This window comes from Micromys minutus (genome assembly GCF_963924665.1).
Source record: "Micromys minutus genome assembly, chromosome: 2".
Classification (NCBI taxonomy): Eukaryota; Metazoa; Chordata; class Mammalia; order Rodentia; family Muridae; genus Micromys; species Micromys minutus.
Genome location: NC_137971.1, coordinates 85,911,095 through 85,935,953, shown reverse-complemented (window position 1 = coordinate 85,935,953; position 24,859 = coordinate 85,911,095). Strand labels below are relative to the sequence as shown.

General features: G+C 36.6%; 1 protein-coding gene across 4 annotated transcripts in view; it reads right to left on the bottom strand.

Moving 5' to 3' along the window:
• Positions 1-24,859, bottom strand: part of SBF2 (SET binding factor 2) — a 334,193-nt gene that overhangs the window by 191,685 nt on the left and 117,649 nt on the right. For all 4 annotated transcript variants that reach the window (XM_080912014.1, XM_080912015.1, XM_080912016.1 and 1 more), the window contains exon 3: positions 10,504-10,641. In XM_080912014.1, coding sequence (XP_080768140.1) covers positions 10,504-10,641 — 138 coding nt within the window. The remainder of the gene's footprint in view (positions 1-10,503; positions 10,642-24,859) is intronic.

Sequence of the window (24,859 nt, the reverse complement as noted above, 5' to 3'; positions counted from 1 at the left end):
GGCCAGATAACAAACTCATGGTTCTGAATAATTTAAAGTATATTTTTGAGATATTTCAATTAGAAGTGGCCAAGAGTAGTCAAGGCTTAACAGTTCAGAAATGCTTTGTGTAGAGAGATAATCTTCAAAGGCATCAGAAGTCCACAGAATATGATATTTAGGAACATTTCTTTATTAAAGATTTGACTAGAGACCTATCTAATCCTGACAGCATCCCTTCTTGGATTCTGAGAAGAAACTAAGTATTAATGGAGTTGCTTCACTTGTGGTGAGACAACCATTGTACAAGAATTGCCATAATTCATCTACAGACAAATACGGTCCAGAAAGGGACACATTATGCAGACTAGTCAACTGATAATCTTTGCTGAGGCAGAATTATCAGCTCTTCAAAATTCTGCATTACAAGGGTCTGTCAGATGATCCTAGGCCAGAAGGCTGAAGACTGATGCTCTAACAACATTTTGTGGAATAAGGGACTGTCCAGGGAATCAGCGGTCTCTATAAATTGGTTAAGTTTTGGAAGCTATTTTTGTGCTCCTCATAATTTCAGGTAATATTAGTCATTCTCAGATTTCTGACAGAGTTGAAGATTGCCTACCCAAGCTAATTAACTTTGAGGAAACATGGTCGTCTAAATAATATTCAAATGGTAATAGTTGTGCACAGCTTACATTTGAGAGAAAAGTTTTTTTTTTTTAATTAAACAGAAAGTGTGATGTGTAGGTTGATGTCAAGGTGACACATGATTAGACAGTAGAGAGTGGAATGGGAACAAAGTTTTTGTAAGGCAGGAGAGAGGAGGAAGGAAGGAGAATCAAGATGGAGCCAGAGGAGGAGGTTTTAGATCCAGGTGGTCTTAATTGGTGATAGGTAGATATGTTTATTTCTAAAGGTATCTATGGGTCAATTTGATTTATCTAGGTGGGCAGTTTACATCTTTGTCAAATGGTTGCAAGCTTATTGTGTGGATGTATTGTGGATTAAGAATTTAACATAAAAATCTGATTGATAAATTATTGATAACTGAGTGATGATTTTACCAGGCTGTGAGGAATGTAAGCAAGTTCCTGGCTGGCTAAGAGAAGGCAGCCCATGTACCACCTAGATCTGAGAGTACATGGGGGCAGCATGAAGCTGCTGAGATACAGATACCCCACATGTCATGTGGCCCTAATGGTGCCAGAACTAGTGCATGATAAAAGGTTACCAGATTTTAAGTTTTACCACAACATGATATGGAAATTAGTTTGATAAATCACTGGTAACATATTCACTATTTTAACTCTTTCAGAATGTATATCAAATATTTTTTAGAAATGATTTAGACTGAAATATCAATATTAAACAAATAAATCTATATTCAAATTAGTTGCCACAAACTATTTAAACTTTTGTATTTTATTGGAAGATCAAAATAACTTCTCTCAAATTTGGACAGTAGTATTTAACATTCCAGCCTATAAGAGTGAAAAGTATAAAGACATTGACATTATAGTTGTATTTTGTGCACTCATGTAGATTATAGTTGTGAATAAATATAATGCTAGGAGGAAAATAGTACAAACATTTGAGCTATTCAGGGTTTTTGACTATCACAATGCCTATTGCTTACAAAGAGGGGGAAGAAATATCAAAGGACAGGAAAGAACCTAGAGCCTGCCATGTATATTTTATGATTTTATATAGAACACTATGTATTAAGTAATTATGTAAGTATTAATAAATTTAAAAGTGAAAAATATTCTGTGTGTGTGTGTGTGTACACATACATACATATGGGAGTGGGTAGAGGCAAAGGATGAACAATAAAAAGGGAACAATGTATCTTGCACTGATCAAAAACAATACGTAAGAGTTCTGCTCCTTTTCAAATTTTTTCTCTCTCTTCTGTAAAAAGATAGCAATAAGCCATTACAAATGGTGCCTATAAAAAATGTAAAGATAACTATAAGTACCGTGACATCAGACTATATCATACAAAACACAGGTTTTTAAAGGCCTATCTATATGGAAAGTATGTGCATTCATATTGTGTCTGCTTGCACTTTTAATATTAAAAGTGTTTAGAACACTGTATTTCAAATGCCTTTAGGCCTTGGGATTATAGCTGATATGGATCACATAAAAATATATGTACACTCAGAGCAAAACAATTTTCTTAATGTTTACATTTGTATTATCTTTAAAACAAAGAGCTAAATTGTTTTAAGTAAATAGAAATGTATTAGTGCATGTTTATTTATTAAACATTTATAGTTCAGTGGCCACAAAGCACATGCCACAAATGGATAGGGTCCAGCCTCCAGGGCAGGAAACTCAGTGTCACGTAAATGCTGAGAGCTGCACAGGTGAAAAAACAGCAGCAGTCAAAACAATGTCCTAGCTAGTGTTCAGTCAGTCACTGCCTGGGAAGGGTCTGTGAAGCCCACAGCAGTAACCTGGGATTGAAAAAGATAAACAGAGCATCAAAATATAAAGAGAATCGGAACAGTAAGGAGGCAAAATGAAAAAAAGAAATCCAACAATAAGGGTCGCTCAAGAGCTTAAGCTTTAACATGGAACATATTCTGTGGCTTGACTGTCTTGAACTGTAACGCATCCTTAAATACCTGTCACTTAGATTTACTGTTTGTAAACCATATATCCTTAAAAAATAGTAACCTAAAAGTTTGTTAGACTCATTGAACTAAAATTTGTTGCCTCTATTATCATTGTGGTTAAGACAAACTAAATCTGAACATTAGTTTTAATATCAGGATATGATGATTTATTGTTGTTTTGGCACTTTTAATTTCTAGAAGATATACTAAACATACTGTTTAAGCAACTTTTGCTCATTAACTACTAGCTTGAGAGTCAGAATTAATGACTGATTCAGTGTAAACTAACATGTATGGTTACTGGCATGACACCATGTTTCTAATCATCATTTATGCTAAAAACACAGGTAATTCGTGTTTCATCTGTAAGATTATTCTCTGAGGATTCTTTGGCTTAAAGAATTACTAAGAAAACTTAGAAATGATGCAAAAATGTGAAAATTGACAGAAATACTATTAAGGTAGCACCTAACTTTTGAGGAAGAAAGAGTGCATCCTTTCATGAGAGATAGGAAACAGTATGTAAATTTCATGTCTGCTTCCATTCACACACAACAAATCATTTTAAAATTAGTGTCTCATAAATTTAAGAATGTTATTTTGTGAGCCACTAGAGTCAATGATAATTTTAATGCTTCTTTTCACTGTCTAAGATTAATGTAAAAAATTAAGAATAAAATGTGATTATTTTTCTAATGCAAAACAGTATATTAATAATGCTAGATGAACCACAAGATATTTTTTATTTCTTTTTTCCTTTGAGACAGGGTCTTTCTACAGGGTCTTGGCTTGCATGGAACTTATTATGTAGACCAGCTGGCTTCAAACTTACAGAGATCTATATGCCTCTGCTCCGGACTAGCCTCTACCTGATTCTGTCTCCCTACTGCTTAAAAAAGAAAAAAAAAAAAAAAAAAAAGGTGTGAATCACTGTGCCCAGATCTCTAGTTCTTACATTAAATAAATTATATTTTCCTAGAATTCCTGATGAGAAAGCTAATAGCAAACTAACCTAAAAGGTCAAGGTTTCAACTTTAGTTATAAATATATACTAAAGAAACTAGCATTTGTTTACAATTAAACATGGTTTGTTTACACATTCCTTAAAGAAATAGTATATCTGTCTATGAATATATAACATGCAATAAATTTTACAACACACATTATTCCAATTAGTATGATGTATGCATATGACAGCACATTGAAAAATTAACTTGGGTGGGTATTTACATATCCTTAAATTTTAAATAATTAAAATTTAAATACATTTAAAATTGGGTATAATGAGCATGGCACTATAATCATAATAGAAAAATAATTCAGTAGAAGGTACTATACATCTAATTGTGCAAATTAACAATCATGTCTAGAGAGACCAAGTGAACTGCTAAAGTTACAAAGCTCATGAATGGCAATTTCTAGGATTACAGTATTTTCATTTAGGTTAGCCCTCTTCCTCCTCCTTTCTATTCTTACATGGAAGCTTTACAAGATATAAGGTATAAGTTTGGCTAACAATTGTCTAAGGGAGACAGTACGGTAAAAGTAAAGCTATCAGTTGAAAGTAAGATCAGCCTGTTTTTTCTTGCTTAACAATAATAATCTTTCTTGTGTTTAAAGTTTTTTGTATTTTTAAATTTATTGTTTTTACACATTTTTAGTAAAAATATATTTACATCACTCTCTCCCTTCCCTTTCCTCTCCAGCCCCTCTCCCAACTCCATTACCAAACCCTACCCTGTGTTATTTTGCTAATTTTTCCTTCACAGTTGTTAAATGTGTGTGTGTGTGTTTGTGCACACGCACATGTGTGTAGAAATACAAATATGTAAATACAACCCGCTGACACACCGTTTTTACTATAGTTTTTGTTAGTCTTCAATAGTCAATATTTAAGAAAAGATATCTGATGTTCTAGAGGTTTGGGAGCTTGTTCTCAAAAGCTACTGTAAATGTAAATATCTCCTATAAATTTATGTATGTAACATTTATTCAGTGATCGTTTTCCCTATAAGATGTATTTATAAGGAATATGAAGGTGACTTAAAATCAGCATCCTGACAATTTGCTTATTTTCATTTGAAAATGGAAGGCACAGATGGATCAAACGAACAAAATAAATAAATACAGAATTTATAAATAGCCCAAATTTTCTATGTCTCTTATCATGTCACTTGATTAAGTTCTAAGAAGTTGTCTCTGGGGTAAGACCAAATGATGTTCATAACACAATCAGCAGACCAGTTGCCATAGTTGACTACACCTCATTTCTTATTGAGAAAGGAAGAACAGCATTGGCTTCTTCTTGAAGAAACCAGTATTTGTGACGTCCTCCCAAAGACACTTATCTTAGTACTTTTTAAAATATCTACACAACAAGAAATAAACATCTATCAAGAACTTACTTATATAGAATTATGGGGCAGATTACAATATAATTATTGTAATAAAAAATTTCTTGATTCCAAGAAGACTTATTTTTTTCTCACTTTTTTTCTACATGTTTCAGATATTCCAGAACGAACACAATTTACTTGATAGTGAAATTTTCTCCTCTGCTCCACATTTTCTTGTCTAGAGACAGTTCAGAAACCTATTATTCCTTCAGTTTCCCAGGTGACTCCTTAATCACTGAAGAGTTGTTCTATATTATGAATGAATCTCGTTTCCTCAGATTAGCCTCCCAAGTGCTTCATATTATTTATTGAAATGTACAGGCTCACCAGGTATGACAGCCCTGACCTTAATCCCAAAACTTTGAGAGTTAAAAAACGAAGGCCAGTACAAAGCCAGGACAATTGGATTTATTTTTTATATTTTATTTTATTTTATTTGAAAAACAAAACACACCCACAAAACAACAGAAACAAAGGAAATGTATAGGCCCCACCAACTTCATGGTTTCTTTCAATCTGAGATACTGATGTGATTTGTTTGACTGCTTCTCAATTATCAGTTACCACTCTTCGTCCATCATGTCTTCTAACTCAGGCCAGTCCCACACTAGCCTAACTTTTGCAGCACTATCATGTATATTTAGTATCTCATTCAAAGTCAAGCCCTTTAACTGTCTGGGTTATTAGGCTTTGAGTAGCCTCTGTAAAATAGGAACGTAACAGAGAGACTAAAATGAGATTAACTGGTGTGAGTTAAATATAATAGAATGACAAAAGGCACTACCAAACTTTTGGCACAATTATCTAGAACATGTCAAGCTTTAATTGATTAAACAAACAAAAAACCTCATACCTTTGTTTCTTGTCCCCAAATTTCTGCCTGCTTGCCCTTTATCTTGGCTCTTAGTTTTCAAGTGTCTGCTTGAATTTTCATACTTGTTTATATTATACAAGTAATAGACTTGCTCAGCGTTCAGTCATTATCTAGTTCATGGAATAGTATTTAGGCAGAACCTTGGGATACTTATGCTCCTCAATTTTGGGTTGGCCTCCACAGCCCAACTGTATGTCTACTGACATAAAAACATCACAAAACAGTATTTGATGGTTTCTATGTCCTTTTCTTTTTCATTCTTTATCTCCCCAAATCACTCTCATGAACTCTTTAATGACATTTCTTTTCCTGATACTCTAAATTTCTTTATTGATTTAGAAACACCAAAACATTTTTTAAAAACTTAAAAAGATCTAAACATAAATAAAACAACTTAATATGCATATATTTTATATAAATAATAAAAATATATCTGTCGTAGTTTTAATTATTACTTTAAAAAAAGTCAAGGCTCCTATTATCTACTTGGATAATTTTGGAAACATGTTATCAAAAGTTAAATGCCAAAGTTTTGATTACTGAGCATGTTACTGTATCTTAGAAAAGATTAAAAAAAAGCTAATATTTTTAAGTTGCACAATTTTATTTTGGATGCTGCACATTCTGAAGTTTTTCCTCTTTATTATTCCAAGCAAAGTATCCCAGTACATTTCATATGAAGTAATTCATGCCAAATGAGTTAAGATCTATTTTGAACTGATACTGATAATACAATCCAAAAATAAAGAAAAAGCACATCTGTCAAAAACTGCCAAAAGTAAGAATAATGTTACTAATGACCTAGAAAAAAAACATCTTTTAATTTATTTTGCCTTCCCAAATTCTACCTCATACTTTATACCCCCATTTAGAAGAAACTCAAATGACAATTTGTTTCAAACAGAGAAAAGGAGGCTTACAAATTTATCTGGCACCAAGCACCTAAGTATCATTAAACAATGACAAAAATCTGATAACTTATTTATATTTTCAGCATTAAAAAAATCAGAGGAAAGAGGCTTCAAATGCTTTGAAGTTGGTTATAAAAAATGAAGTATAATTTTTTGACCCTCTTAAAATGGCAAGTGGGCAAAGAGACCTGAGCTAAATAAAAGGGAAGCTCTCAAGATATGAATTCAAAGTACCACAGAGTTCAGACCATGGCTTCCATATTACCCCTCCTTAGAGGAGACTACCTAATGAAATGTCTCATTTCAGGACTAGTGCTGGAAAAGGCTAAAGTTTGGATTAGAGCCTGCTATGACAGAATTTTAAAGTGTTTACATAAAAAGCAAACCACAAACCAAAGGAGACCCAAGTTAGGAAGTAGCTACTGGCCAGATATGGGAGAACATAAGCATGAAAATCAAGAAAGCCATTAATAAATTACATGCTTCTGCACAGGTGGAGAAAGCATGAATCCATGAGCATACGGTTTATGCAGAGAAAAAGAGAGCTTTGCTAAAAGGTCAACTGCTGGCTGGGCATGGTGGCACACATATTAATACCAGAGCTGGAGAACCACAAATGATAATTTCTGTGTCTCTGAGGCCAACCTGATCTACACAGCAAGTTCCAGAAGAGCCAAGGCAACACCTTGAGATTCTCTCAAAAAGAAAAAAAGAAAAAAAAAAAAAGAAAAGAAGAAGAGGGAGGGAGAAAGGGAGGGAGGAAGGGAGGGAAGGAGGGAAGGAGGGAAGGACGAAAGAAAGGAAAAAGGAAAAAAGGAAGGAAGGAAGGAAAAAAGGAAGGAAAACAGTTTTGGGGGCCTGTATTACCACCCTTAAAAGTACAAATTCCACCCATATACCTACAAATTTTATTTATTTTTTAACAGATGAATAATATTCCATTGTGTAAATCTATCACATTTTCATTATCCATTTATGACTTGGTATACATCTAGGCTGTTTCTAATTTCTGGCTATTATGAGTAGAGAAGCAGTGAAAATGGATGAACACATAAGATGTGTCTATGGTTATATGACAAGACAGTATCTTTTGGTAAATAAATATTCAGCTTTTGGTGGAATTGCCACTCAGATTTTCCTAGTGGTTGTAATACTCCCACCAGCAATAAATATGTGTTTCCCTTTTCCTCACATCTCAACAGCATGTGCTGTAATTTGTTTTATTAGTTTTGGGCATTCTAATTAAGGTAAAATAAAATCTCAGTGTATTTTTGTTTCCATTTCCCTTATGGTAAGGGTGTTGAACATTCCTTTAAGTATTTCTCAGTCATTTGTTTTTCAGGTTTTGAGAACCGTTTAGTTCTATAGCCCCATTTTAAAAATTAGGTTGTTTTCTTAATGTTCAGGTTTTTTAGTTCTTTGTTCTAAATACTAATCCTCTATCAGATGTATAATAGGTAAAGTTTTTCCCCTCACTCTATAGGCTGTGTCTTTGCTTGAATGATGGGTGTCCTTTTATGTGCAGCAGCTTTTTAGCATCACGAGGTCCGTCCCATTTATTAATTGTTCTTCTTAGTGCCTGTGCTAATGGTGTTCTGTCCAGAAAGTCCTTCCCTGTGTCAATAAGTTAAAGCCTATTTCCCACTTTCTCTTCTCTAAGATCCAGTGTTTTGGGCATTATACTGAGGTCCAATATGTCCAGTACAACCAGAACATCTGTTGAAGATGCAATCTTTAAGTTTAATAGACATTGTATACATCCAAATGTGTGCCCTTATATATCTCTGGAAGGAACATACTTAGAAAGCATTCTTTTTTTTCTTTCTTTGATTTTTGGTTGGTTGGCCTTTCTTTCCTCCCTATTCCTCCTTTTTATTTTTAAGACAGTCTCACTATGTAGCTCAGGCTATCTCCAAATTCATAATACTTTTGTTTCAGAGTTTTAATGATGTGATTATAGGCAAATACCCACCAATCCTGTTTTAGTTAAGTATTACAGTATTCTGTTAAAGCACAATCTGAACTAAATAAGAGAAAATAAGAATACTAAATAAGAACCATACTAAAAATATATGTAGAAGAATTATTACTTAAACTTTTCAATATTATAAGACTAAGAAAATGTTCAAGATAAAAAGAGAAATAAAAATTAAGCATAATAAATGCAGTTATGTACTGGGCTGGGACTGTGGCATGGTTAGTGAAGAATATTATTAAGATGATTATAGTAATATCCAGTTTAAGTGTAGTAAGGGAGTCACTTCAGCCCAGTGCATCAGTTCTAGCCTAGGGAATCAAAGAATTCAGAGAAAAGGTATATGGGATTTTCTGTCAAATTGATTGGGGGATGGGATGTGAGGGGAAGAAAGGAGGGACAGACAGATAAATGGAGAGAAAGAAAAAGAGGGAGAGACAGAGAGAAAGAGGGAGGGAAGGAGGAGAGAGGAAGGGGGGGATAAGGGAGAGAGAATATGTCTATATATAAGGTATTGTGCAGAAAAGGGAAAGAGGGAGCAGGAAAGAGGAGAGGAAAAGAAAGGGACAAAGATCTCATGTAATAAACTAATGGGCCAAAAAATTAACACTAGATAAATATGGTACAGTATATCTGAATGTTTGAGTAATGTCAGCAATTTATTGCTATATGTAAAACATGTCCCAAATAAAAAGTAGACTAATATGTCCAAGAATTCCTAGACATTTTTCTAAAATACCTCCAATACCTCCAACAATCTCTTAATAACTGCTTGTAAGCTTATCTGACAGCTGAATGCTCGTGAATAAGAGAGAAAAGTCAAATTAGCATTTAGTTTTCATTAGACAACTCAAGGAAGTTATTAAGAACATGGAGATAAAGAATACTGCATTCTCATGATCAGCTTACAGACTCAACACCATCATTAAAGTGAACAGTCAACCAAGAACACAGAGTGGTTCATGGATTACAGAACATGCTAGCAGGTTTTTCACTGAAACAACCAAAACAGGAATGTGATCAGCCTTTTACCAACAATTTCCATTGCTATGAAGGACCCATTCTGGGACACAATGAACTATAGGCAAGACTTGTAAATTATGTCACCTCATTGACAATGTAACTTCCAAATTTACACAGAAGCAATATTCTGACAAGTCATTAAATATTTCACAGCAAATATTTTTTAGTTTTGCCCTACTATCTAAAGCCTTGAAATGTTCCAACCAAGATCTGACAAAGAGAAATAAGCTGAAATGCAGATAATATATATTTGTTGTTGTTCCGGAATGAATATAATAAGTATTTTGTTCTACATGAACTTTTCAACTTCTACCATAAAAGAATAACTGTGTAAGTTTACTTCATGATAGGTAACTTGTCGCCTTTGTAATTGCAAACTAGAAAATTTAGATTTTGAACTTTAAAAAACATATCTAAACTTCAAATACTACTAATATAAAACTAAGGTTATATTTTATTACAACATTTTATAATTTTATATTTTATTACATTTTATAACATGCGCACACATGCAAGTGTGTGTATAGGAGGTTACCATGCTTACTTAAGGTACTATACCTATACAGTTCCTTTAAAAATAGAATATGAAGTTCTAATCCTTGAAAGTTGCTTTTCAAAGGAGCCCATGAAAGTTTCAGTTTTAGCAAAACAAATAACAAACAAACAAAAAACATAAAACTTAAAATATTCTGCAATGCTATGGATAAGAAATTTTCTGTACCTGAAGATTGATCTCCGCCTCATAGAAGGTTAGGCATGAGCAGTAATGTCGATCGGAGTCAATATCTGTTAGGACCACCACAAAGAATGTTGGCTGTTTCCGCTCTCTGGACAGGTGCCATCCACCAGGCTGACAAAACTGAAAGGATAAGGGGAAAAGTCATTAAAAATAAAACGCTACTAGTTGTTAATATATAAAAATGTTAAAGATAACATTGTCAGTAAAACTGCTTGAGTGGCTACAGGAAAGGCTCACAGGATAAAGTGCTTGCTTCATGCACATGAAGACGAAAGCTCCAACTCTAGCAGGTATGCTTTGAAAAAAGAGCCAGAGACAAGAGTGACGGTGTGTGCCTGACATCGTAGCCCTATGAAGCAGAGACAGAAGAAAGACCCAAGAGGCTTACTGATCAGCCAATCTACCAAACTGCTGATTCAGTAAGGGACTGTGTTTCAAAAAATAAGATAGAAATCAATAAAAGTACAGGATGCTGACCTCTGGCTTCCACACATGTATGTGCAGGTACATACCTGTGCACACATGTACATATACATATATATCACAAATTTATCTATTTGATATAGTATGCTATAAGAGTTAACATCAAAAAGTTCACCAAATTTTTGCATAGATAGCATTCTGAGATGCCAATCTATTTTTGGCATATGTAGGAAAATAGTATCAAGGTAACAGACTTTTCTTCCAAATATTAGAAAAAGTCATGATAGAAGCTGGAGAGGAAGTGCAGAAATGAATACTACTTGAAAGGAGGAAGGCAACCAGCAATGGAAGCACAGAGGAAAGGTAAGTGACAGCAGGGAATGAATAAGGGTAAAGTGAAATGCTGGGCATGTATGAGTGGATTAAACAAAATCATTTTAAAAGTAAGATGAGGGGCTAGAGACTGATGCTGTTTAACCAAAATCTTACTTCTTTCAATGTGTTTTGGCCTGACTTTGGTACATTATTTGTATTAGTTTTTATTTCATTGATGATTTCATAGATGCATATGCTAAATGTTAGTTGTTCCATACGCACGCCCATTCCTCTCCGACCTCTCTCCTACTGAAGCTCTTCTTCCCAACAAGCCTCATTGTCTAAACTGACTCAGAATCAGATCCAAGGTGACTAAGGTGACTGGCACTGGCTGAAAACATAACAGAGTTGTATATTCACCATGATCAACTGTTCCCATTCATTTGACAAACTACTTCCTTGATATAAAGCAAAATCATTCTGCAGATTAATATGAGATACACACCTCTTTACAGGGTGTGGTTCTATTTATCAGGGGACTGGTGGGGTTGGAAACATTGCATACCCAGGAGAATAACAGTTATCATCATCAACATTTTACATGAAACTACAGTTTCAAACAGGAAAAACTTTATCTTAGTCCTAATTCTGTCAAATATTTTTTACTTATCAAACTAAGGTCACCTGTCAGAGTTCATAAATAGCAAAGTAACTTTTTGGAGCAAACAGGCCAATTAAGGGACACGTGGATATTTTTCACTAGCTGAAACTGAAAAGGCAACTGTGCATAGTTTCCTCAATATTTGTATATACGGTGAATAGAAAAACTTAACAGGATGAAGGCTTCATGGCTTATTCGAGCTAAACTGAATGACCTTTCAAAGATAGCATACTACAGGAGCTCTTCGGAGAAAGGTCACTTTAGCATCTCTAGATGCCATCAGCCACATTTTTGAAATCATACTTTATTGACATGTAGTAAAAAAAATTATGTCATATTTAAACTAAAAAAATTAATTTAATGTGCCATTTTTAAAAGTATACAAGAAAATCCTCCTTTTAATAGAAAACAGCAAGCATAAAACATCCAAAGGAATAAGATTGTAAGACAAACCGGCAACCACAGATTGGGGAAAACCTTCACTAACCTCACATTCAATATACAAAATATATAAAGAATTCAAGAAGCTAACCACCAAAAAACCAAACAACCCAATTAAAAATTGGGGTATAGAACTAAACAGAATTTACAACAGAGGAACCTTGAATGGCTAAGAAGCACCTAAGGAAATGTTCAAAGTCCTTAGTGATCAGGGAAATACAAATTAAATCAATCCTGAGATTCTACCTTCCACCAAACAAAATGGCCAGGCTAAGATTAAAACCTCAGGTAACAGCACATGTTGAGAAAGAGGAACACTCACTCCTCCATTGCTGGTGAGATTGCAAACTCATACAACTACTCTGGAAATCAATTTAGAGGTTCCTCAGAAAATTGGGAATAGATCTACCTGAAGACCCAGCAATACCACTCTTGGGCATATACCCAAAAGATGCCCCACCATGTCACGGGGCATGTGATCCACTGTGTTCATAGTGACATTATTTGTGATAGCCAGAAGCTGGAAACAACCCAGGTGTCCCACGACAGAAGAATGGATATACGGAATATGGTTCATTTACACAATGGAATACTACTCAGCTATTGAGAATGAGGAGAGTTCTGCAGGCAAATGGATGGAACTAGAAAAATATCATCTAGAGTGATGTAATTCAGACCCCAAAGGATGTGCATGGTATGTACTCACTAATAAGTGGACATTAGCTGATAGATGGTAGGTAGGTAGGTAGGTAGGTAGGTAGGTAGGTAGGTAGGTAGATGAGAAGGAAGGAAGGAAGAAAGGAAGGAAGGAAGGAAGGAAGGAAGGAAGGAAAAGAAAAAAGAAAAAGTACAGAATACTGACGATACAGTCCACAGAACTCAAAAAGGTCAACAAGCTGAAGGGCCTAAGTGAGGACGCCTCAGTCCCACTTGGGAGGGAGAAGAAAGCAGTCATGGGGGGGCAGAGGGAGGAAGAGACCTGGGTGGGAGATGGCACAGGGAGGGGAAGGGGAGAACATTATCAGGCATTGGGGGGGGGGGGCAGGACTAAAGCCCCAAGGACAACCAGAAAGAATGAAAACAGGCAGCTTCGAGAGGTAGGGGGTGAGCGGATCCTCTAGAATGTATCAGAGACCTGGAAGGTAAGAGACTCTCAGGACTCAGAAGGGGGAACTTTAGGAGTCCATCTCCAATGGAGGGATAAGACATCAAGTGGAGGGATGGTGCCATGCCACAGTCAAATACTCTTTACCCAGAATTGTTTCTATCTGAAGAAACTGCAGGAACAAAAACGGAAAACAGCATGAGAAAAAGGAGGTCCAGTGACATGCCCAAATTGGGATCCAGCTCAAGGAGAGGCCCAGGACCCTGAGACTGTTACTGATGCTGGGGTGTGCTTGTAGGCAGGAGCCTAGCATGGCTGCCCTGCAAGAGGCCCAACAAGCAACTTGTCAGATGCAGATACTAGCACCCAACCAATGGACAGAAACTGGGGACCTTTGTGGTTGAATTGAGGAAAAGCTAGAAGAAGCTGTGGAGGACGGCCCCAGGAAAAGACCAGTTGTCTCAACTGACCCAGAACCCTGGAGATCTCTCAGACACTGAGCCACCAGACAGACAGCGTATACCAGCTGATATGAGACCTCTAACACATATACAGCAGAGGACTGCCTACTCTGGCCTCAGTGAGAAAAGATGCACCTAACGCTAGAGAGACTTGAGGCCCAAGGGAATGGGGAGGCCTGTTGAGGTGTGGGTGTGGGGACATCCAATTGAAGACAAGGGGGAAGGAAGTATGGGATAGGGAGCAGGCTAGGGGGGGCAGGCTAAGAGGGGGATGAACTCTCGATAGTAAAAATTCTTCAAAAAAGAAGAATTCCTATTATTCAAACACCCTATCTCTCTGTTCATAACTCTATTTAATATAACCAGAGCTAAGAAAACAATGGCACTTTATGGTTGGCCTGGTCGGATGATCTTACTTAGCTTTTCATTAAAAGGTTGCCAATGGAATTACCTATACACTTGTTACATGTGATATCTCTTATTTTAAATCTAAAACTATAATTACACAAAGGAATTATTTTAAAGTATGCATTGAAAAATAACATCTGAGTCAAACTTTGCAGGAAATCTGGGTCTGAATTCTCACTTGAAATGATTGAGTATGTAAACATCCAGGTAATAAAGTCTATATAACTGAGAGTATAGAAATGATTTTTCATGCCTGCCAGGCGGAACTGCGGCTCATAGAGGCTGAGCAACTGCAATTGGGAACAGAAAATTAGAACTTCTGTTTCCACCCGGAGGCGACTTCCGGACGCAGAGCGGAGCCTGGCCTACCTGCCACGCGGAACGGCGGCTCATACGCGGAACGGCGGCTCATAGAGGCTGAGCAACTGGTGAGTGGGAGACCTAGACCGCAGGGGAGCAGAAAGATCTCTGTGGAGTACACAAGGAAAGTGCACCCCCTGCCTTGCCCTGCCCGGCCGTGCCTGATCCAGCAAACAGAAACAGAACATTGGAACTTCTGCTCACACCCGACGACTCTGAGGCATAAAACAGGGCTCGACCCATCTGACACCTCAACCAGTGGAGAACCAGGGTCACAGACCAGATACAAGGGAAAGGTAAGAACATATCACTGACAACAAAATGGCAAGAGGAAAGAGAAAGAGTATATCCCAAGGGAACCAAGACAATCTAGCAACACCAGAGCCCAGCTCTCCCATAACAGCAAACATCGGAACTCCAAACACTCCAGAAAAAAAAGACACAGACCTGAAATCATGCCTCAAGACGCTGATAGAGTTACTTAAACAAGAAAGGGAGGAAAAGCAAAAAGATTCAGAAGCTTTTAAAGAAGAAACAAGAAAAACACTCAAAGAACTCAAAGAACGAGAGGAAAACAGAACCACAGAAATAAAGGAATGGAAGAGGGAAATTAAAACAGAGATTGACACAATAAAGAAAACACTAAAAGAGATGACCCTAAAGTCAGAACACCAAAAAAAGAAATCAGAAGTCACAGAAGCAAGCATTTCCAATAGATTACAAGAGATCGAAGAGAGAATCTCGGGGGCAGAAGACAACATTGCAAACATAGACAAAACAGCCAGAGAAGATGCAAAAAACAAAAAGCTCCTAACCCAAAATGTCCAGGAAATCCAAGACACAATGAGAAGACCAAACCTAAGGATAATAGGAATGGAAGAGGGAGAAGAGTATCAACTAAGGGGCACAGTAAATATCTTCAACAAAATCATAGAAGAAAACTTCCCTACCCTCAAGAATGAGATGACCACGAGCATAAAAGAAGCCTTAAGAACTCCAAATAGGTTGGACCAGAAAAGAAATACCTCCCGACACATAATAGTAAAAACATCAAGTGCCCAAAGTAAAGAAAGAATACTAAAAGCAGTAAGGGAAAAAGGTCAAGTAACATATAAAGGCAGACCAATCAGACTCACACCCGATTTCTCAACAGAGACTATGAAAGCTAGAAGAGCCTGGACAGACATCATGCACTCCTTAAGAGAGCACAAGTGCCAGCACAAGCTGCTATACCCAGCAAAACTATCAATCACCATCGATGGAGAGACGAAGATATTTCAAGACAAATCAAAATTCACACAATATCTGACTACAAACCCAGCACTACAACAAATTATAGGTGGAAAACCCAATACAATGAGGGAAAATACAGCCTAGTAAGAACAAGAAAACTCCTAAACAAGAAAACTAAAAGAAGAAAAAAACACAAACACAACTCAACCCAAAAAAGCAATAATGGCAGGAAACAGAAACAACTATTCCTTGATATCTATTAACATAAATGGTCTCAACTCCCCAATAAAGAGACATAGACTATCAGACTGGATACATAAACAAAATCCAGCCTTTTGCTGCATACAGGAAACTCATCTCAGAGACAAAGACAGACACTATCTCAGAGTAAAAGGGTGGGAAAAAAACTTCCAAGCAAACAGCTCCAAGAAGCAAGCTGGAGTGGCTTTTCTAATATCGAATAAAGTAAATTTCCAACCAAAAGTTATCAAAAAAGATAAGGAAGGACACTTTTTACTCATTACTGGGGAAATCTGTCAGGAGGAACTCTCAATCCTTAACTTATATGCTCCAAATAAAAAATCACCCACATTCATAAAAGAAACCCTACTAAAGCTCAAAAAATACATTTCACCCCACACAATAATAGTGGGAGACTTTAATACCCCACTCTCACCAATGGACAGATCAGGGAAACAGAAACTGAACAAGGACACTGCAAAACTAGCAGAGACTTTGAACCAACTAGAATTAATAGATATATACAGAACATACTATCCCAAAGTAAAAGAATACACCTTCTTCTCACCACCCCATGGCACCTTCTCGAAAATTGACCACATAATTGGACACAGAACGAGCCTCCATCGATATAAGACGATTGAAATACTCCCATGCATCCTCTCACATCACCATGGGCTACGGCTGGTCTTTAACAACAACAAAGACAACAAAAAGCCCACATACACATGGAAACTAAACAATGCTCTGTTAAAGGATAGCAGGGTCAAAGAAGAAATAAAGAAAGAAATTAAGGATTTTCTAGAATTCAACGAAAACGAAAACACAACATACCCAAACCTATGGGATGCAATGAAAGCAGTACTGAGAGGAAAACTCATAGCCCTAAGTGCTTCCAAAAAGAAACTGGAGAGAGCTCACATCAGCAACCTCACAGCACCGCTAAAAGCCCTAGAACAAAAGGAAGCAGATATACCCAAAAAAGAGTAGACGGCAAGAAATAATCAAAATTAGGGCAGAAATAGACCAAATAGAAACAAAAAGAACCACTGAAAAAATCAACAAAACCAAGAGTTGGTTCTTTGAGAAAATCAACAAGATTGATAAAGCCCTAGCCAGACTAACTAGAGGGCAAAGAGAGAGTATCCAAATTAACAAAATCAGAAAGGAAAGTGGGGACATAACAACTGAAACTGAGGAAATTCAAGAAATCATCAGATCCTACTACAAAAACTTATACTCCACAAAATTGGAAAATCTGGAGGAAATGGATGAATTCCTAGACAGATACAAGGTTCTAAAGTTAAACCAAGACCATGTAAACCATCTAAATAAACCTATAACACTAAAGAAATAGAAGAAGTCATCAAATGCCTCCCAACCAAAAAAAGCCCAGGTCCAGATGGGTTCAGTGCAGAATTTTATCAGACTTTTATTGAGGATATAACACCAATACTCTACAAACTATTCCAAAAGATAGAATCAGATGGAATATTACCCAACTCATTTTTTGAGGCTACAATAACCCTCGTACCTAAACCACACAAAGACCCTACAAGGAAAGAGAACTTCAGACCAATCTCACTTATGAACATTGATGCAAAAATACTCAACAAAATCCTTGCAAACCGAATCCAAGAACACATCAAAACGATCATTCATCATGACCAAGTAGGCTTCATCCCTGGGATGCAGGGGTGGTTTAACATAAGGAAATCCATCAACGTAATCCACCATATAAACAAACTCAAAGACCAAAATCACATTGTCATCTCACTAGACGCTGAGAAAGCATTTGACAAAATCCAACACCCCTTCATGTTAAAAGTCCTGGAAAGAACAGGAATCCATGGCCCATACTTAAACATAATAAAAGCTATATACAGCAAACCAACAGCCAACATCAAAAAAAAAAAAAAAAAAAAAAAAAAAAAAAAAAAAGAAAAAAAAGAAATGATTTTTCAATGATTAAACAGCATTAGACTGTGGTTATAAATGCAAATTCATGGTACCATAAAGAAGCAGTAACAGGCGTTGGAAATCAAGATATGACTCCAGTATTTAATGAGAAGTATTTCCCTTAGAATCCAGATTTAAAATGCAATAATGCTAAATGGCTCAGCCACTTCAATTCTTCACTAAGAATGCTGATGAACCAATAAACAAGAGTCAACATTACAATTGTTAAACCTAGGCTCCAGTCACATTCTGATAGGAATGTGAGAGAATATTTGGACAGCTGGAATTGGGGCAGTCACTAAAAGACAATGAACAGAATGATAAGCATTAAACAAATAAAAGAAATTTGGAGTTTTGTGATCCCTTGTGTCTTCTGCTGGCAAACAGGAGAAAGAATTGCTATCACAGGTGCAAACCTCAAACACTTAGCACTGACTGTCAACACTGATACACTTATATTTGGGCTGCCTTCAAATAACTGAGAAAGCACATGTATTTGGAATGATGTTATCAATGAACATGCCACATAAACTGACCAACATTGTTATTTTCCACACATATTCATGGGTAGATACAACAAAATATGTCTCTTAACATCTTTCTCTGTCTTGACTTCAGCATTCCACACAACTTGGGTCCATGAAAATGTTACCATATATCTGGGCAAGCACAGGATTCCTTGTTAATCTAAAGTGTTCTTTAAGACCTTGGCATAGGACCTTCAGCATAGCTTGGAGACTGGTACTCAGGAGTACAAACCTAGGAGTTCTCATTGCTCAGTACTACAGGACTCTGCATAGCAATGCATTACAATCACTAACTGTTTCATTACCCAAACATTAGAAGTAAATCATGTTCAGTAAAACAGCCCAACTCTCTACAAACTAAAGTAGGAGTAGAACATTTTGTAGGGGTCGGGTGGTCATCTAGGTGCGACAAACATGCGTATATGTAAATTAAAGCTAATTTGATGGTTTTCATCTTGTTTAAAGTTTGTAAGCAATTAAGTTAACATATGATAATTTAATGGCACCCAATAATGTATTAAAGAGCTATTAAAATAAGAAAATAAAAAATAGAAACTGTATCTGTAAAAACACTGTCTAACCATAACTCCTAAGTCTTAGTTTACAATGAAAACTAAAGCTATGGGATGCTGAAGTCATATGAGCAGCTAGTGATACAGTTACAATGAGAGGTCAAACCTGTAGAGTTTAGAATTGCATCATTTCACTGATGGATTACTATAAATTGTTTAGAGATATTAGTTTAATCGTATAAATTCACAGCAGGAAAAAGAGGTGAAAATGAAGTAAACACTAACACACCATATTTGTAGCTGTTCATCTTTGGCAGAAAACAGAAATGTGCATTTTTTCTTTATATATATATATATATATATATATATATATATATAGAGAGAGAGAGAGAGAGAGAGAGAGAGCTATTAATCGTTTTCTTTACTTTCAATAACATGTAAGTTTTTCTGTGTACTTTTCAGTATGTATCAGATAAAGTCTTGTGAGCTCAGCAACATACTTACTTTCAATAACTGTAATGTCATTAAAGGCACACATATACTTTGGCTGGAGTTCTGCCTACTCTCTATTCTGATGTTTCAGTGGTTAGCCTTTTCTTTTTAAATTAATGCTGAAATACATACAGTACTACAGAAATCTTTGTGGATAGTTCTCAATATTCTCTATGGAGCGATGACATTTTGTGGAGTATGTATAAACAAGCACAAGTGTAATTACCTTTGAGTTCCCTTTTTAAGGCTGAGTAACTACAAGAATATTTTTGTTTTGTAAGAAACATTTCTAAGAAAAATTTTACAAGTGGTTTTTTAAAAAAGGATCTATTATTATAAGAATAAGGTGATGGCTCAGTGGTTAAGAACCTTGTGGTTGTTTCAGAAGATCCAGGTCTGGTTTTCAGCACCCATGTGGTGCCTCACAAAAATTAGCAATTCCAGTTCCAGAGGAAGCAGACACTCTCTTCTGGCCCTAACACTACACATGAGTGGTGTATACACGCAGGCAGAAAATATACACAATGAAATTGGGTTTAAAATCTTTTAAAAATATTTTTGAATAATGTTATTATGAACTACAGACTAAAGAAAAATTGATTTGCTGAGCAAAATAACTTCCCCCACGCCCGGGGGCAGAGTTTCTCTATGTAGCCCTGGCTGTCCTAGAACTCACTCTACAAACCAGGTTGGCCTTGAATGCAGAGATCTGCCTGCCTCTGCCTCCCAAGTTCTCAGACTAAAAATGTAAAGCCACTGAGAAGCATCTAAGGAAGTACTCAACATCCTTAGCCATCAGGGAAATGCAAATCAAAACAACCCTGAGATTCCACCTCACACCAGTCAGATTGGCCAAGATCCAAAATTCATATGACAGCAGATGCTGGCGAGGATGTGGAGAAAGAGTAACACTTCTCCACTGCTGGTGGGGTTGTAAAATGGTACAACCACTCTGGAAATCAGTCTGGCAATTCCTCAGAAAATTGGACATAGTACTACCTGAAGACCCAGTTACTCCACTTCTGGGCATATACCCCAGAGAAGCTCCAACATACAACAAAGACACATGCACCACAATGTTCATAGCAGCCCTATTTATAATAGCCAGAAGCTGGAAAGAAGCCAGATGTCCTTCAGTAGATGAATGGATACAAAAATTGTGGTACATTTACACAATGGAGTACTACTCAGCCATCAGAAACAATGACTTTATGAAATTCTTAAGAAAATGGATGCATCTAGAGAATAGCATCCTGAGTGAGGTAACCCAGTCACAAAAGAACAGACATAATATGCAGTCACTGATAATTGGATACTAACCCCAGAAAGTTCTGAACACCCCAGAAACAACTCACAGACTATATGAAGTTCAAGAAAAGAAAAAAAAGAAAAGAAAAACCGTTATGCTTAATCTTTACACACCAAAAAAACTTTGACTAATTCCAGGTTACATATTGTTTTACATGTACTTTATGTTCATTGTAACTAGTAAGATCTTAATGTACACTATCAAACCTTTAAAAAAGAAAAAACAAGCACTGACAAAAATGTATTCGTATACTTTTATGCAAAAATGCTTAAAATCTGTACATTTATCTTTGTTTTTTAAAATAAAGTTGTTCAATTAAAAACAATGTAAAGCCACCAATAACAAGTTTAAAAAAAAAAAAAAATAAGAGACTAAGCTCTATGCCAAGGCAGGACACAGGAGGGTTAGAACATGATTCTTTGTATACATATTTTTTTTTTCCAAGTTAGGAGAAAATACAAAACAGTTTCAAAGAATAGCCAACTTAAAAGTAAAATATTTGAGCTTCTCAAAAATTGTATTTTAAATAATGGGTTTCATATCATGCTTTATTTTAGTAAGGATCTTTTGATAAAGTATTTTTACAGGTACTACCCAAAATTCTTTGCTTAAAATAAAACTTACTTAAACCCTATACTTCTCCAACGGAAAAAGGAAGGAAAAAAAAAACTACAGCTAAATATATTACTGAGTAAACAATTTAACATTGTGTTATCTTCATTATCATGTATAAAATAGTGATTAACAGCTTAAAATATCTAAACAAATTGCCTGAATGTGGAATTCATATGATTAGGTAGACATAAAGACGTGAGAATAATGAATTTTGCATGAAACTTGTAATAAGCAATTAAAAACACAGGTTATATTCATAATTCAAAAATATAGACTAAGCCAACCTTTCTCAGGCATTGAACATTCTAATATATTAGTCTTATGAGAATCCTACATATTAAACTTTTAAATATAAATTTTAGTGGCAATATCTGAGAAAAATAAATTTTTAGAATAAACTTCTAACATTGAATTAAATGAAACATAAAACTACAAGTCAATTATAAATCTGAAAGTACAAAATTAGCAACATAAAAGTTACCAATGAATTCCAGTTAAGATGAAACCTGCTTTACCTTAAAGACCTTCTATACACAAACCATAATTACAATTCAGTATTATATAGAAAATAAATGGGAAAGAAGATAATGACACTTTAAAAATGTTAATGAGATTCTAAATAGCAGAATCCATTTTTTACCATAAATTTCTGGAAAACACAGGAATATATTTAACAGATATGTAGGATACCACCAGATATGAAAGAAATGCCAAGGTAAATGAACCAAATAGGTGGGAGGGGCTTGCTATTAATCGCATTATATGCTTTTAGGTAAATATTGCTGCCTTCCCTTAATGATACATGTATGTGAATATATTGTTTACTTATCAAATTATTATTTAAATTATTAAATATTGTTAAATTATTCCAGCTCAAATAGTACAAAGAAATGTATCTGCTCTTAGAGTCAAAACATGTCAACATATCACCATGTAAAAACATTGAGTTTTGGTCTTTTACATTTTGGTTTTTTAAGACAGGGTTTATCTATGAATCCTGGCTGTCCTGGAACTTGCTCTGTAGACTAGGCTGGCCTTGAACTCAAGAGATCTGCCTGCCTCTGCCTCCTGAGTGCTGACCACAATGACTTAATTTTGGTTTTTAACATGAAGATATTTCACATATCTTAAACTCCATAAGGTAGAGACTTATTAAATCTGTAGTCACACAGGATAAAATGTTACAAATAGCTTCAATAAAACAAAGGCTATCAAGATGTTATATATTTTAAGAGAAAATTATGATTCTAGAAAGTTGACATGTTATGCTTTTAGGACCAACCCCTACCCCAAAATCAAAACTGCTCACTCCTTGAAATGTACTTTTTTAAAGAGACAGAAACACATGTGCATAATGTCTCAGAAAAGAACTTTTATTAAAATTTAAAATAAAAGAGGAGTCATATAAATTCCTTGGTTTTTAACGAAATTAAAATTTTTCTCATTAAATATAGAAAATGCCTTCTGCCCAGTCCTTTCTGCTGGGACAAACTGCTAGCTTGTCTGCTCCTCAGAAGACACCACATCCGGAGGCATCCCAGGAGAACTTCTACACCCAGGGCATCTGACACCACAGCTGGTTACATCCCAGGAGATACACTGCACTCAGGACACCACAGCTTGAAGGCATCCTAGGAGTTCCTCTGTACACAAGGAAACTGGACAACTAAAACCACAGTCTGAAGACCTCCTGGGGGCTCTGTGGCATGTAGGGAAACTGACACAAAAGACTGAAAGCCACCCTGAAGTTCTGCCTCACACAAGGAAACAGAAACCACATTCCATTACTACCCCACCCCCAACCCCCAGAACAGCTCCACACAGGACAACAGCTTGACTGACCCAACAGTCTGGAGACCTCCCAGGAGATCCGCTGCAGCCAGGGCAACAGCAGCTTCTCTGCCCCTCTGAAGTTCCCCCAGGTGGAAGGCCCCACAGGAGGTCTGCTACAGCCAGGGCTGCAGGCCTACCAGGAGACCTGAAACAACCCAGAGACACGAGAGGCAGACTCCAGACAGAGTCACCCAGACCAGCAAACACCAGGAATAAAGAAATGTTCCAAGTCATTAGTGATCAGAGACCTGAAGACCCAGCAATAACACTCTTGGGCATATACCCAAAAGATGCCCCACCATGCCACAGGGGCACGAGATCCACTGTGTTCATAGTGGCATTATTTGTGGTAGCCAGAAACTGGAAACAACCCAGGTGTCCCATGACAGAAGAATGTGATTCATTTACACAACAGACTACTACTCAGCTATTAAGAACAAGGACATCCTGAATTTTGTAAGAAAATGGAAAATATCATCCAAAGTGAGGTAACTCAGACCCAGAAGGACATGCACAGTATGTACTCACTAGTAAGTAGATATTAGCAAAAAAAAAAAAAAAAAAAAAAAAAAGAAAGAAAAGAAAAAAAGTACAGAATACTGAAGATACAGTCCACATAACTCAAAAAGGTCAATAAGCTGAAGGGCCCGAGTGAGGATGCCTCATAAAACAACCATAAGGGAGGAGCGAGAGAGGGACATAGAAGAGAAAGGAACTGGGGGGTGCATAATCTGGTATGGGTGGTGTGAGAAAGGAATGAAGCCCTGAGGGCCAGCAGAAAAAAATGGAAACAGGCAAACTCAGGAGGTAAAAGGTTGGGAGGACCCTTCAGAATGTACCAGAGTCCTGGTAGGTGAGGGACTCTCAGGGCTCAAATGTAGGGACCCTAGATAAAATGCCCTACAGTGGGGAGAGGAAACTTGTAGAACCCACCTCCAGCAGAAAGACCCCCATCAAGTGAGGGATGGGGTTGCCATCCCACAGTCAAAACTCTGACCCATAATTGTTCCTGTCTGAAAGAACTGCAGGATGGGAAATGGAAAGAGCCTGAGGAAGAAGGTCCAGGGACAGGCCCAAAAGGTGATCCAGCTCAAGGGGAGGCCCCAAGACCTGACACCATTACTGAGGCTATGGAGTGCTCACTATAAGGAACCTATCATGACTGCCCTCTGAAAGACCCAACAAAGAGCTGGAGGAGTCAGATGCAGATATTTGTACCCAACCAATGGACAGAAGCTGCTGACCCCTGTGGTTCAACTAGGTAAAAGCTAGAAGAAGCTGAGGAGGAGGGTGACCCTTAGGAGGACCAACAGTCTCAATTAACCTGGACCCTCAAGATCTCTCAGACACTGGATCACCAACCAGGCAGCATATGCCAGCTGATATGAGGCCCCCAACACATATACAGCAGAGGACTGCCTGATCTGTGTTCAGTCAGAGAAGA